The 16533-nt window shown below is 40.8% G+C and overlaps 1 protein-coding gene and 1 long non-coding RNA gene across 2 annotated transcripts in view; one reads left to right on the forward strand and one right to left on the reverse strand.

Annotated features, from left to right (window-relative positions):
- The window catches only part of LOC123972807, a 152489-nt gene that overhangs the window by 69069 nt on the left and 66887 nt on the right, over window positions 1–16533 (reverse strand). Inside the window, exon 11 of the mRNA XM_046052500.1 lies at window positions 15140–15292. Coding sequence (XP_045908456.1) covers window positions 15140–15292 — 153 coding nt within the window. The remainder of the gene's footprint in view (window positions 1–15139; window positions 15293–16533) is intronic.
- On the forward strand, window positions 16052–16402 carry LOC123972515. Its single transcript, XR_006825428.1, has 2 exons — window positions 16052–16118; window positions 16224–16402. It is a non-coding gene; the product is annotated as an uncharacterized LOC123972515 (long non-coding RNA).

A 16533-nucleotide genomic window follows, 5' to 3' on the forward strand; every position in this document is an offset into this window, starting at 1 on the left:
TCTTCTATGCCGTATGAGTCAAATGCTTCCCACAATCGAACCTCCAGGCTCATTGTTCAGCAAATGTTTATGTTCCCTGTATCCAACCATCTTTTTATCACCTTAGTTAGAGAATAAATTCACTGTAATATAATCAAGAGCTGTGTGTGTTGCCTATTTATAGTTCCTGCCAAGAGAATTGACCCTTTAGATATGAGACTGACTGACTGACTGACTGATTTAAGATAATTGAGCGATTATTAACTAACTGATCACTAGTAATAATTGTATAATTATTCAAAACTACCTAGAGGTCCGGAGACTCTAGGATTATAACAACTCCGGTGGTGCCCTTTACGAGGAAATTCTGATTTTATGAATAATAATTCATAATTGGGTATCAATTCTCATAAATTTATTAAAATGCATAACTAATAAATTTAGGTCCACTACATATTTCAGCATCATTTTGACCGGCTGTGGCTCAGGAGGTAGAGCAGGTTGGCCGTTAATCGGAAAGTCAGCGGTTCAATCTCCGGCTCCACCGTGTTGCGTGTCCTTGGGCAAGATACGAGGTTCCGTATCTTGCCCAAGGATGAATGAATGTTAGTTGTGTGAGAAACCAACATATTTATAGTACTTAGCATGCTACAAAGGGTTGTCTAGTTTTGAAAAACCCAGGACTGATGCGGTGTGCAGATCTGTAATGTTTAGAGCCATCAAAATGTGGAATAACTTACCAATTTGTATTGCTGAAGCACCCAGTAAGGCCGGTTTTAAAAGCCTACTAAAAAAACACTTGAATAATAACACAAACATTGATGAGCTTAGGTGAATGGTTTGGTGTATAATTGTGTCTGTGTTGTGATGCTTTTTCCTTTGTCAGTAGCTTGCGTAATCATGTACACACATGATACTCTTTATAAGCATTGTAGGTATCGTTTTTAGATTCATGTAAATCCGAATAAACGAACAAATATACTTGAGACTTGACTTAGACTTGAGAGACATGACTTGAAACTTGATTTTTAAAATTAAATATTTACATTTCAACGCACCCATGTGTGCTTTCCCATAGCAGCCCAGATCTCTGTAACCAGCGGCGTGGGAAAAGACCGTTACGTGTAATGTAAGTACAACACAGACATTCACGGATTATGTTGTCAATGAGGGTAGGAAGAAAAGAACAGCGGCGTGCAAAGTCTGCAGCTCAAAAATCAGTGATACCACCACCACAACATCCAACTTCATCTGTCTTTACAGAACCCATAAAGAAAGGTACAGTTTTTTAGCTAACTTATAGGCTGGTTACACAAACAGAAAGCTAGCGTTAAGTTTAAGCTACATCCAGTTGTTTGGCTGCAGTTTGTAACTTTATGTGAAAACCTCTGAACATTCCTGGTGGGAACAGGTCCTGATGACAGCTTTTGTTATGTGCCCACAACTGCTATACTCATATGATACACCGTTTGAAAGCTAAAATACTCATGATTCGACCAATGCAACCCATTTCAAGATACAATCACCACAGTGGGTACAATCAGCGCCTCTGTCAGACCAACCAGTACAATCAAAATTGGCACAACTCACCTAAGAAGCCTCATAGTAACTTAAACCACCGATTGATTATATTCCAACAAAAATGTACACTTTGTGTATCCAATAAAATTACGAAAATAACGATATCCAGCTCGGAGCCCTTTAAAGAGAGAGTTGCTTCATCTCCGTTCACTCCAATGGACCAGTTTTTCACAGCAAGGGCGGATCATGGAGCGTCTGAACAGTTCCCGGAAGTTAGCATCAAATGCTAGCAGCGAAGTGGAGCTGCAATAGAAAATGCTATTTGGGATTCACGTTTAAAAAGGTAAGACGTGTAAAAAAAATACGATTATATATTATTAGCACAACTGAATCAAGTTAACACATGCATTAAAGCATGTCAGTGGATTTCCCCCACTAAATTAGAAGATTTACGGACATTAGCGGTTAACAAATTAACAAACAAATTATAATACTGGCAATGGATAAAGTTAGCAGCACACAATATCAACAGGGGCAGCCTATGAATTTATTTTAAAATACGTATTTTTTGGGTGGTATTTAATTGAGTTGGGGATTTACCCCTTACATTAAAAGTAGTATACTAACATATTATAAAAACAATCTTCATAGTAAACAATAATTATATTAGAGCAGTAGAAGTTCTGCATGGTGGAGGAAGAGTGATGCTAAAGAGTAGGCTACTCAGTGGACCATGGTGAGATAGAAAACAACACATTATTGTAAATGTATAAGAAATACTTTTTATCTTTCCCTGCTCTTAGTGTCTGCATCCCTTCTGTCTTCCCTTCTTACCTTATGAGCTTATTTTCCACAAAACAATTCAGGTTTATTTACCCACATTAATACATCATAGTGGCTGAATGCACCTTATTGGTGAATACTGAACTACTCAAACCTGTAGCTGTTTACAAGAAAGGTTGAATTGAGGGCAACTGGACTTCTTCTGAAACGTCATCTACTACCAAGTCCAAATGCTCCCGATTCAACTTTTCTTGGATAACCCTGACCTGGATGAATCTTTACAAATGTGTAGGTTTGTCTAACCCTTTCTTTCTCTTGTTTTCCCTCTCTCAGCACAAGAAATACAGGGGGTTCAGTGGAGCCTGGATATTATCTGCAGTGATGTTTTTAGTAAACCAAACAGCAAGCCAGTGATGTGTTCTTTTTTTGTGGAAAAAGTACCTCACATATTTTATTGTTGTTAGCCTCTTTAGTAATTGTAAGGTTGCTCCTGCTGACCGCCGGGGAGTTAGGCAGAGATGCAATCTCAGTCAAATTCTCTTCAATCTATATATCAATGAATTAGCGAACCAATTAGAGTGTTCCACAGCACCTGGCCGACACAGAGATCAGAGGTCTGCTGTATGCAGATGACATAGTGTTGCTTTCATCGACTAAAGAAGGTTTGCATCAGCACCTTAATCTCCTGCAGAGATTTTTTCAGACCTGGGCCCTGACAGTAAACACAGCACAACTTTAGAGACCCCCCAAAATATCACAAATGATGCTTTTAGGGAAGCTGATGTCTTATTTAGGGGAGCTAAGCTCCCCCTGGCTCCCCCGTAGTTCGCACCCTGGTCACCTGTTTGTTCTATCTGAAGTGATAAACATCACTAATTACATTAGTCATTAAGATCAATTAACCCTGGTACCATGGGATTACTAAAAGGAATGTTAGGAAGGTAAATCTGATCTGAATTTTAAAATGTGTTTTCAAGAGGAAGACACTTTCCAATGTAAGGTTAGCCAAAAAATGTCAACAAGGTAAGTGATTGTAGCTGTTATTGTCAAAAATATATGTCCTCCTTTTAAAAAAATAGTAATGTAACTACATACACGTGTCAGTGTGCTGTACAAATATTGTAAGTCAACGCATTTATTGTATAAATTACCCAAAATCGCTTAAAATCGCCCTTTTGCAGTTTCTCTTGCTCATTTTTAATTACCCACCTAGGACATCCGGGAACTATCTGCAGTCTCCATGAACCACGTGACGATCAAGCATATTGGACACCCACTGATGGGACTCTGTTTTTAAAAGGCTCTGATCCAGCTTTAAGCATAAAGTTCATGATCTACCAGCAAAAAAACACATCCGCATCAATTTACAGTGCGTACCAGCACCTTGCCACGAAGGGGCAGTGGTGTTTTTTAGAAAACAATACACTAAGACATATCCTTAGAAAAAACGATGTGTACAATATAAATTTGTACATTATTGGTATAAAATTTAAACTTGGGCTAGGTAAGGCTTTATGCTGTGGCCCACAGTGTTTTCCAGCTAATAAATCCCAGCTGTAGTTGTCTGCATCATGCATTTGTTAGCAAACTTTTTTCAAGGGGAAACAAAAAAATATATTAAATATAGTTTTAAAAGAATTTTACAGGGATAGTAAGAGGTTACCGTTACTGACACATGTTTCTATTACACTACTATTTTTCTACCCCATGTCAATAATCAGAGAAGCTAATAAATAATAGAAACGCCTTTATAGTGCAGTATAGTTAGTACATAAACCCTCAAATTGATCATACAGTTGAATTGCCACCTCTCTTAAACTGTTTAAACAAACTGAATTCCTAAGAATTTCAAATGACTTGACTTTCATCACAGTAACTTGGGACTTGGCAGTTTAAGACTTGAGACTTGCTTGTGACTTGGACATATGTGACTCCCACCTCTGCTGTTGTTTTTACTTTTCACACCCAGATTTATCCTGCCAATCCGGGGATAGAACCAGCAACCTCTTGGTCACAAGCTCATTCTCTAACCTTTGGGCCACCACTGCAAATATTATTGGCAGTAAAACGGTACAGCATGGAAGCTCAGATCAGCCGGCTTAACCTCACATTCTACTGCCCTGGTGGAACTAAGTGGCAACCTCTGGCTCTCACTTCCGATACCAATACGGAAGTATCTGAAACTGCAATTCATCGAGTGGCCACTTGAGGCTGGCTGCAGAAGGGAGTCAATCTTCATTGATCCCCATGTTAAAATGCCCAACTTTACAGCAGAATGGTTTTAGTGCATATCTCTAATTTTACCCTTTGTGACAACTGTGAGGGGGGTGAATATTTTTATAGCTCACCTTTTTAAATTAAATTAAGCCTTAAAGTTCTGCATTATTAGGGACGTGGTCGCTTTGATTGACAGGCGCCATTAGCCACTGCCACTCCTTGCACTCTGTCCGCCGTCTGTTAGCCTCATCAGCTACACAGAGCTCTGAGGCTCAGCCTGTCGGAGCCTTTTGGACATTTCTACATGCAGATACCTGTTGAATAATGGCAGTGCAGTTCATTGGAGAGAGAACCTCCAGGAAATCCGTGTTCTACTTGGTGAGTGAAATTCCTGTATTTTATTTATGTGTTAACATTTAACAGGTATCACTGTCAGCATATAGCTTGTTAGCTTAACTCTAGATACGAGCAGCTCCAAGCTGCTAAGTCAGTGTAAGTAAGTAAGGAAGTTAGTGTGTTCTAACCACAGCTTTTAATGAGTCAAAGACTCAATAAATATTTACTGCTTTGCTTTGCCTTTTATGCTTTATTCAACTAAGAAAAATGTATTTGTTGGTGTTTTTTCGTCGTTATTACATGTTAGCATTGCTTTGGCGCACATCTGTCACTGTGAACGCTAAACTAGTGTAACAGAGAGAAACGGTACTGGTGAGAGAAGCTCAAGTACGGATGGGAATGTATTGATATTGTTGCTGCTTATGTGGTGTAAATCCTGTATGATGGAGGAAGTGTACAGGTGTTGATCCTGTAGAGCCTTTCTGATATGGGTTTTTCTGGGTCGATGCAATAATAAAGAGCTGACTTATAAGCTGATATTTAGATTTTTAAAATTATTTGGATGGTAGACCCCTTTCCTATATAAACTAGAACAGACCGATTTTGGAAGCTGTAATACATTTTCCTGAATGGATCATGTTTTAAAAAAGCCTTAAGTGCAATTTATACTTCTGCGTCAAATCGACGGCGTAGGCTATGGGGCTACGCAGAGGCTACGCCGTCGCCTGACGTGCACCTCCTCCAAAATGTAACTACACGTCGAGTTGACACGGATCGTAAGCTCTGTGATTGGTCGGCTGGGTAGCCTCGCAATGCCTCCGAGCCGACCGGAAGTACCCCGCGCTTTGAAGTAACATTTACTAGCGGCCAAAGCGGCGGCTGTAACACAGTGAATCAATATATTTGACCGTTGCAACCCGAGTTAAATGACTCGTTTCACTATCAGAATGTGATCCATTCGGTCGGTAACATTTGAAAAGGCTACACCAGCCGCACATTTACAATTTTACTCCCATTTACGTTAGCGGAGCGCTAAACCGGAAGTTAGCCTGCTCGGCCGGCAAAAGTCTTCACAGTGGCTAGCGTTTGGAGGTGTAATTGCAGAATGAAGGACACACCTACACACAAGTATAAATGCATGGCTACGCACGTAGACCCTACGCAGGAGTATAAATGGGCCTTTAAATTCCAGTCTCAGCAACTGAACATGGAAACAACTGCACATCAATAAATATTTACTGCTAGAACATGCAGAGAGAGAGAGAGAGAATAGCATATTCACCTCTAGTTTATTCTTTTACCAGCACTCTTTAATTATAAAGCTACCAGAAACCATTGCTCAACCACTACATGACTTTCTACAACTTAAAGATTTCACATCGTTGTACATTTTAAAGAGGAGCTAACTTTGTTTGGTGTTAGGTTCAACTCACGTTTATTTACATGTCCTGTCTGGTTTGGACTGTAACTACAGACATGCAGCTCACAGATATATATAGAATAATTTAAACGCTATAATTTAACCGTACATTGACGTTAGCACATTAAACATATTGCTGTGACCCGGGAGGAAACCGGGGGAGGGCAATGAGTAACGGGAGTCACCTAGGAAAATTGGGTGGGTTGGTATGGTCATGAATGTTGTCAGGCTTATTTGGGCTAAGAGGAGAAGTGATGAGTGCTATTTTTAATATTTAAGTAAAGTATTTCACGTGACAAATGACCAACTCATCATGATCTCCCTCGGTTCTGAATGCTCTGCTCGACTCAGCTGATTGCTTTGTTTTGTGGTGGATTTGTGGCACTGTTATCAACAGAGGAGTTGCAGAGCGCCCTCTGGTGAAACTATGCAACACTCATGGCATGGTTGAAAGATCTGTCTCTCCGTTTCCTTTTTAATAGTCATTAATCGGCTGTTATAAATGCAGATACCAATTTAAATGCAATTAACTCATATTGGCCGATAATATCGCCTGGCCAATGAATCAGTACTGTATAAACTAAAGGTGTTTCCAACAAATAATACCCTATAATTCAAAACCTTGATTGTGTACACGTGTGTGTGGGGGTCGGCAGGTGGGGGCCCTCCAAGACATTGGCCCCAGAGGAGGATGCGCTCATCCCGGAGGAGCAGGGCACGGGCCAAGAAGCGGGGCCTTTAGTGGGGGTGTCGGTGCTCGCTGTTGCTGTCACAATATAAAGTTTGTCTTATAATAAATGCAGGGCTTTGTACGCGACGTGCCAGCCTCACCTAAAGGGCGTGGGGCTGTGTCCATTTCGGCAGACAGTCTCAGTGCTTCAAGCCATCCGCTTATGCGCTTCCTTTTCCTTTGAAGGTACACATTTTATTAAAAGCAAACCCAAATAAAAGGCACCTAAAGCTACGATAAAATAGTCCAAATACAAATCAAAATGTTTTGACTGCTCAAACATTATGTAGGCTGTATAAAGTCCGTGTTGCTCAAATATAAACACCAAAATTAATGTTTCAAACGTTGTTTCTGTTACAGTGGGTCATAATATATCATATCTTTTAGTTTGTCAGTGCGTTTTGTGGTGTTAGGAATTGTTTTTCTGCGCATTTCCACTCAAAACTTGCGTATACCTCCTGAGCTGAGTAGGATTTGAGTTTTGGGTGTACGCTGGAAATTTGGTGTACGCACTTTTCATAAATGAGGGCCAATATGAGGTAAAAGGCAGATCTGGTACCTGCTGAGATTAGCAGCTGGGAGGCTTCAGAACAGAAAACCCCAATGTCCCAGCAGACCAAACGTTCGTTAAATTAACTTAAATTGTCCGAATTCAAACAGATTTCCTCCTTAGAGGACAAACACAAAGGTACCAGGATGAAGCGTGGCAGATGCTGCAGGTCAGTAATGTCCACAGTTAACAGGAGGTTCCAACATATAATCCACCTAATAGTGTCATGTTCCTGTGTCCTCTGGCCCCCCTCTGTTACAGAGGCCCCTAAAGTTTTACCTGTTCTGCTTTGCATATCACCGGGTTCCCCCAAACGTCACTTCCCCCTCCCCATTTAAAACATGTCAATAATGCAAACAATAGTGAAAGAGATAATATAATATAATGATAAATGACAGTCCAAACTACAATCCATGGTTCTGTCTCAGGCCTCTGATTTAACATACAGTTTTTTTAACATGTGAAGGAAACAGGTTAAAATATTCTCACAGCTTTATCACATGTTTCCATTTGTTTTAGGAAAAATGTTTTTAAAAGATCAATTACAGGCAGAAATAACTTCATACAGTGTTTTCTAATCTGGTTATTGATTAATTGTCTCTTCAGGGTCATTGATTAGAAATTTCTGAGAACAGTTTAAAGATTTAAAGTCCAGACGAAAGACTGATCAGCTTTTAGATGAGAAACATAAAGATCACCACAGTCAGTAGGATTCATCTTCTGGTAACCACGAAGGTCTGAACCACCTTTTGCAGTGTATCTGCGTGAATGTTCCAATGCTATGGAAGAGCTTGAATATCTACAAGAGCTAAATATGCCAGCAAACATGAGAACTGTGATTCAGAAACTTCCATATAAGCTCAGAGAACAATGGAGAGTACAAGCATGTCAAATCTTGGACTAAACCAACCAAAGAGCTTGTTTTACTGACATTGTCAAATTCATTGAGAAGCAGGTCAGAATTGCTTCTGATCCAGTCTTTGGTGACATAGAGGACAATCCAGCTCAGAAAGGAATCAAAAGCAAGTCTCAAATTAAACCACCTTTCAAAAGAAACAGTTTTGCGACTCGTGTCTATTTCTGACGAGTTAAAATCAGATGCTCAAATGAATAAGGCACGAAAGGAAGGTAACCCCTGTAACAAACCAAACCAGAATTCCTGTCTGTATTGTACACGTGGCCATGCATTGGATCAATGTCCACTACTGGAGAAAAGGACACATGGGGACAAGTTAAACTTTCTAAAGGAGAAAGGTCTTTGTTTTGGTTCTTTATGCACAGGGCATTTAAGCAAGAATTGTGACAGGCGCATTACTTGCAGACACTGCAACCAAACTCATCCCAGCATTTTGCATATTGCAAAAAAGGAAAGAGCTGTCCAAGGAGATACAGAACTGACCAAAAAAGGATTTGAGAGTTGTGCTACTAGTTGCTACTACACACAATGGGTCATAATAAAGCAGTACCAAGTTGCATTATTAATGGCTTAGAGAAAGTTTGCTGGAAAACACTTCTATGAGCTTCCTGATGTTTTCACTCAAGAGGAGATGCCTGTGTCAACAGACAACATCATCAGTGAGGAGGAGTTGTCTAAGTGGCCATATCTAAAGGACATTGGGATTCCTCGTATAAAAGCTAATGTGGACTTGTTAATCGGTACCAATACCTCCAGGTTGATGGAGCCTTGGGAGGTTATTAACAGTCAAGGGAGTGGACCATATGCCATCAGAACCTTATTGGGGTGGGTGATTAATGGTCCATTAAAGGGAAACTGTGACAAGTAATGGAGTGACATGAGCCCAAAAGGACTCATGTCACTCCATTACTCAGTGACCTCCACTGGCTCCCCTATTCTCAACTGTGACACCACAATGGTGGAACGAGCTACCACACGCCATCAGAGCAGGGGCGTCCCTCTCTAACTTCAAGAAGCTCTTGAAAACTCATCTCTTCCGAGAACACTTCCTCTTAAAACACCTCTAACTCCTAACCTCTAACATGCACTTCCTGTGCTCTTCTTCTTCTATCCCCTACAATGATCTTGTATTGATTGCACTTTTTGTTTTGAGTGCACTTTTTGCTAACTCTTACTACCTTCCCTAGGTATCTACCACATTGATGTGATATGTACTGTGAGCTCTTACTAGTATTTATTGCTGCTCTTACTAGTATGTATTGTCAGTTGTAGATCTGTAGTTGATGCTCTGTTGATGCTTGTATATTGTTCCTCAAATGTAAGTCGCTTTGGATAAAAGCATCTGCCAAATGAGTAAATGTAAATGTAAGCAAAGTCTGAGTGGTTACCCCACGGTTACTGTTAATAGAACTATTGTCAACAGAATTGAGGAGTTACTGATGAAACAATACAACCGTGACTTCAATGAGGGAACCTCCAAAGACCAAGAGGAGATATCAAGAGAGGAAAAGAAATTCATTGAAATTATGGACAACTCTGTTAAGCTTTATAAGGGACATTATAAGATGAAACTGCCTTTCAAAGAAGAAGACATCACCGTGCCAAACAATCTCTGCATTGTCAAGCAATGTAGCAATGTTCATGGCTTGAAGAAAAGGCTTCAGAAGGATGCAAGTTATCATGACGAGTACACAAAGTTTCTTACTGATGTCATTAACAAAGGCTATGCAGAACAGGTGCCTCAACATCAGTTAGAACCATGTAAGGGTAAGGTATGGTGTATTTACCTCACCATGGAGTATATCATCCTAAGAAGAGAACCTTGCGTGTTGTGTTTGACTGTGGAGCAGACTTCGGGGCCGTCTCTCTCAATAGTCAACTTTTACAAGGCCCAAACCTGACTGGGCTGTATCATCACCCAGTTGTGCCTGCTTTGCTCTTAGGAAGACTGCTGAGGATAATCAAACAAGCTTTCCAGAAGTCATTGACACAATCAAAAGAAATTTCTACATGGATTACCTTCTGAAAAGCCTTTCCTCTGAAGAAGAGGCTGTCCTCATGGTTAAGAATCTAAGAGCCATTTGCAGCAAAGCAGGCTTCAATCTCACAGCGGATCACTAACAGCCAGGACCTACTTCAAAGTATTCCAGAAGAACACAAATCACAGAACTTGTGTGAGCTGGATCTGGACAGAGATAAACTGCCAATAGAGAGGGCTTTAGGTCTGCAATGGTGTATAGAAACAGACACTTTCAAATTTCAACTGAAAGTCAAGGAGCAACCTCACACCAAATGTGGCATGTTGTCTGTTATCAGTTCCATCAATGATCCACTGGAGTTCTTGGCGCCACTCATTCTCCCTGCTAAACTGGTGCATCAAGCCTAAAGGATTTGGAAAGATTGTAAGTGCACAACTGCATCATTTCTCAGATGCTAGTTACCTACATCAGAATGCAGAACTTTGAGGAAATGGTCCATGTTGCGTTCGTGTTTGGTAAATCCAGAGTGGCTCCTCTAAAACCCGTCACCATACCTCGTGTGGAACTCACTGCTGCTGTTGTTGCAGATGATGTTGAAGATGCTTCAATCAGAGCTGCAGATTCCACTGAACAAATCACTCTTTTGGACTGACAGTACCTCAGTTCTAAAGTATATAATAAATGAGGGCACAAAACATCCCCTCATCCTATCAAAAGACCAACACCTCTCAAACCTGATTCTCCGCCATTTTCATGAGCAGTTGGGCTACGGGGGAAGAAATCATGTACTTTCCACTGTAAGGAAAAAGTATTGGATCACAAATGCTAATCTGCAGTGAGGAAAATCATAACAAGATGCAGATTTTGCAGACGCTACAGAGGAAAAGCTGGTGAACAAAAGATGGCAGACTTGCCCACAGAGAGAATCGTTCCTGATCTCCCTCCATTCACTAATGTTGGTGTTGATTATTTTGGTCCATTTGATGTGAAAAGGGGACGCAACACTGTAAAACGTTACGGAGTGATCAACTTGTATGACAAGTAGGGCCATTCACCTGGAAGCTGCTTACTCTCTTGATACAAGTTCATGTATCAATGCATTGCGAAGGTTCATTTGTCAGAGAGGACAGGTTTGTCACATGAGATCAGACAATGGTACCAACTTTGTGGGAGCTGAAAAACAGCTGAGAGAAGCCTTAGCATTGTTAAACCAGGATCACATTGAAAGATACTTGTCGCAAAAAGGAATTAAATGGAGTTTTAACCCACCTGCTGGATAACATCATGGTGGTGTTTGGGAGCGCATAATACAGATAATCAGAAGGGTTTTGAGTTCAGTACTTTGTCAACAAAGTTTGGATGATGAAGGAACAGTCCTCTGCAATGTCGAAGCAATGCTGAACGACCAGCCCATCACTAAATTATCTGAAGATCCAAACAACTTAGAGACATTGACTCCTAACCATTTGCTTCTACTGAAAGGGAAACCAATTCTACCACCAGAACTTTTTGAAAGAAGTGATCTTTATGCAAGGAGAAGATGGAAACAGGTCCAATGTATTGCTGACCTCTCTTGGAAAAGATGGACTCATGAATACCTACCATTGCTGCAGGAACGACAAAAATGGACAAAGGAATAAATAAAGTTTTATGCCTGGAGATGTCGTCGTTGTGGATTCTACAGCACCACGTGGATCTTGGATGCTTGGAAAAGTACTGGAAACTTTCCCTGATAAAAGGGGACTTATACGTTCTGTTCGTCTTCAAACAAAGACAAATGTGGTTGTACGACCTGTGACTAAAATTTGTCTCTTATGTCAGGCCACAGAGTAAATGTGGGTAAATATAACGGTTCAATATGGTTTGTACAGTAAAAATATGCACAAGTTATTAAAACTAAAGTGTGCTTTTACTTTACATTTGTTTTTTTTTATCTTGTTTGTTTACATTATGGCCCTTTTGTTAGAAAATTGCATTGTCTTCTGCCAGAAGCAATTAGGGGCTGGTGTGTAGGAGCCATACTGCCTGTTTTCCTCCAAGCCACAAGGGGCATGATATTGTGTTGTGTGGTAAGGCCGATGCTGGCCTCAGCCTATTTAATTTCCTGTATTGTTACAAACAGGTGGTTAATTGAAGAAGAGGAGCAAACAGTTTTCAACTGTGCTCGCTTGTATTCTACTTTATATTACATATTATTTATTGTAAGTGGACGCAGGGAATAAAACGCCAAACTGGAAACTATACAGAAAAGATTTATTCGAGTCCACGTTAAGAACAATCCATCAATTAACTACCTGTAGCGGCTAAATATAGGGCATAGTCACTACACAGCGTATTACGAGGTATAAACTTTTTGCACGTGTAGCGCCACCTAGTGGAAGAATATCCCAGGACTGCTCAGCGAAGTTCGGGCTGAGCATCTGAGCAGACGCTTCAAGTTTGGTTACAATAGCCTATGCCAATTTCTATTTACGGGCATTTATGTAAAATTTTACGTAAATACACAAAAGTAGAAATGTATGGAAAAAAACAGATTGACGCATCAAAACTCTTTCGATAACTTTTGATCAGTGACGTCACTAGATGATCCTGCCAAAGTTTCAGGTCGATTGGCAAAACCGTCTGGGATGACTTCGCAAAAATAAGTTTTAGAGAAAAGTGATAAAAAGTAATATAATTTGACATTTTTAGAGCAGAAGCCCATTTGAGCAAAGATGCAGATGAATCCAGAGATTCAAACAATGAAAGAAGTTCGACTCTAAATGAATCCATTTTTTGAGATTATTGCAAAAACGCAAAGTTGATTGTTATAGCGCCAACATGAGTTCTATGAGGGCCATTTTTTGCCTGAGTAGTGGATGGAATTTGCAGCCTACGTGCCAATTTTGCTGTGTTTTCGTCCAGCAGGACGAAAGAAAGCGGAGAAAAAGAAGTGGAGAAAAGGAAGAAGAAAGAAAGAGAGAAAGAAAAAAAAGAAGGAAGAAAAATAAGAAGCTGCTGGAGCCCCTAAATATATCTATCTACAAAACCTGAGAAAGCAGAGAGTGACCAGTCGAGAAATTACTTTCTGCTTTCTCAGATGACGACATCTGTTGTCCTGTGTCAGCCACCATAGCTATCCTACGGGTTTGCGGGAAAGGGAGCAGACTAACCCCGGACTCACACAGGTGCCGTGTGCGCCGCGTTACGGCTGCGCCATGGTTTTGACCCGTCCTCATTCCTGCATCAACTCACACTGAAAACGTTTCAGCAGTGTGCGTTTAGCCTGCCCCACGTTGTTGACTTGTGGTTTATTTGTCATTTTGTGTGCTCCTGCTACCGATCACAGCTCTCTGTGAACAGTTTTCCCCCAGTTGCCTGCAGGGCTAAATTTCCCACATGGAGCATTTCATAATAAGAGCATTTTGCCTGCCTGATTTTGCTGAATTGTTTAGATTTTGTTGATTTGGTAAATTGTCCTTGATTTTGGTGCTTCTACCGTGGATCAGAAGGCTACGTAGTTAAATTGTTTCCTTTTTGGTTTGTTTTAACTGTGCACTATCGGGAGTCGGCACAAGCTATTTTATTTTGAAAATCGACTGGATTCTCTTTCTGTGTCTGTGTCCTGCCCGGCTCATCTGCTCTGTGCTCCTTAACACATCTTCCGTCAATAATAGACCGGCTGCCTATTCTCCGCGCCACGGAGCGGAGAGCCGCTTCTGGGAAGTGGTGCGGCGCTTCTAGTGTGAGCACAAGCATTGACTACAACGGCAGCGATTAGGTACGGCAGCCGTAACCCGGTGTACTGAGTCCAGGGTAAGCCTGTTGGTTGCAATTCACAACCTCATCACTAGATGGCACAAAACATCTACACACTGAACATTTAACAGGGATATAGGTGGAAAATGTTAAAGGAAGCAGGAAAGTAAAAATCCTCTCATTCACTCCTCTTAATCATTCATCATTCAAACATCCTGCTCAGTTACAGCTCTTTTCTTGGCTATATTAGAGTCAGGGGAGCCAATAAATGAGCATCCAATGAGCACCAATCCAGCATCCATGACCAATCACATGCTGGGATTAAAAATAAAAAAGCGCAAAATATGAACCAGTTGTGGCACCATGTGGTTCATTAATATCAGTGTGTTTGTCGTAGCTCCACAAAAATCAATATGTTAGTCAACACTAACACATTGATGTACTTAGAAGGGAAACATCTTTTAATGCAGGAAACTACTGCTTCATCCTGAGATTTGCTAAATCACAGCAAAAAGCTGTAACAGTAAAAGAGTCAGCAATCAGTGGTCCTGAAGAAGAACAGAGATCATCAACACAATGGTGATGGTCTCTGTTGCTGACAATGCTGGAGCTTGTTGGATCACATCATTATAGCTGAGTTTCCTTTTTACTGAGTTCATAGATGACTGATGAAAACAGCCTCAAAGGAACAAACTTGGTGCTCGATGGAGGAAACAAGTATCAGCTCATGGGAGATGAGCAGGAATCTGTGGGAGCGTTGCTAGGGGGGTTTGATCTGCACAGAACTCTGGTTAATGTAGGAATAATCACATTGGGCTGCATGGAATAAAACAGCATTTCATCTATAAAACTAAACACAATGATACATGTTTATGTGGACTGATCACCTGAACACTTTATCTTCACCTTCAAACTAACAGTGAGTTTCCAGAAATGTCCACTGAAGTCATGTGAAGTACAATTAATTTACCTGAGCTGTGAGATATAAGGCAGACACTGTAGGAAACTCCTCACTTCACTCTCTTCATCTGAGCAGCCTGTCAGCTCCACTTGTTTCTTCTCTGGTTGGAGTTTCAGCACTTCCAGGAGGATGGAGGTCTTTCTCTCTGAGAGGTTTATGGACCAGACTGCAGGAGCTGACTGGAAAAGTGGCCTCAGTTTTGGAATGACACCTGAACACCCTTTACTCTTGACGTGTTGGTAAAAATCAAGAAGGATGTTATGTAAGTCAGTGTTCACAGAAAACAATGAGAGAAGTTTGTTCACTACTCTGTGAAAACTCTCTCCTTTGTGAAGCGCTGCTCCCAGGCAGAAATCCAGTAACAGCTCCTTTTCTTCCCTCTCCAGTGTCCCCTGGCTTTGCTGCTGGTCCTGTAATCCTGGACTTCTGTAAGTCCTCCTGAAGCTGCAGGACAACAAACACATGGATCAAACAGTGCAAGTACTGTAAATCTGTATTTAATTTAAATCTAAACACATACGGTTCTAAACATATTTTATGTTAACACTCTGGAGCCGGTTGCACCAACAGGGCTTACGCCTGGTCTTAAGGTAAGTAGGTTTTAACTCAGCATTCTAAGTCCGACCTAATAGTTATGACAGTTGCACCATCCAGGCTTAAGTCCTAAGTTTCTATAGTAACCACTTGATAACTCAGCAGTAAAGACATGGCGCACCTTATACACAGACTTAACAGTGAGCGGGCTTTTAGACGGGAGAGAGTTATTAGGGACAGAATATATAAAACTCGCCAAACGTGACACATTTAGGTTTTACAATAGCCTAATCATTAATTCTTTTTTCTAGATTTCATTGTCTTCATGGAGAGATGCGGATGCACCCTGAGCGAGTCTGCATCGTAATAGCAGCGAGCACTGTCCTCCACAACATCTGTGTCACCAAGAGGATCCCTCTCCCTAGGCAACACCATCAGCCGGTGCCGGAGGAAGGTGCCGACCCTGTGGACCATGCAGGGCATGAAGATGTCGGTGGACGACTAGTCCGTACACGTATTATTAATGCTTTATAAATGTTATAAACGGTGCCGGAGGAAGGTGCCGACCCTGTGGACCATGCAGGGCATGAAGATGTCGGTGGACGACTAGTCCGTACACGTATTATTAATGCTTTATAAATGTTATAAACTATTGCTTCACTTAAAATAATTCTGCCATAAAAAATAAGCCACAAAGAAAGTCCAGTAGGTTTATAATAAACTCTTTTTTAATTTACATATAATTGTCATTGATTCATTGCACACAATTTGCCATTAGGCTTATTTACAGAATTACAAAAGACCGCCCATCCTCTTCAGAAATAGGCGAAGATGACCTGCTTATCTGTTGTTGGAGCAACTGTATTTCT

Source organism: Micropterus dolomieu, linkage group LG01 (genome assembly GCF_021292245.1).
Source record: "Micropterus dolomieu isolate WLL.071019.BEF.003 ecotype Adirondacks linkage group LG01, ASM2129224v1, whole genome shotgun sequence".
NCBI lineage: Eukaryota > Metazoa > Chordata > Actinopteri > Centrarchiformes > Centrarchidae > Micropterus > Micropterus dolomieu.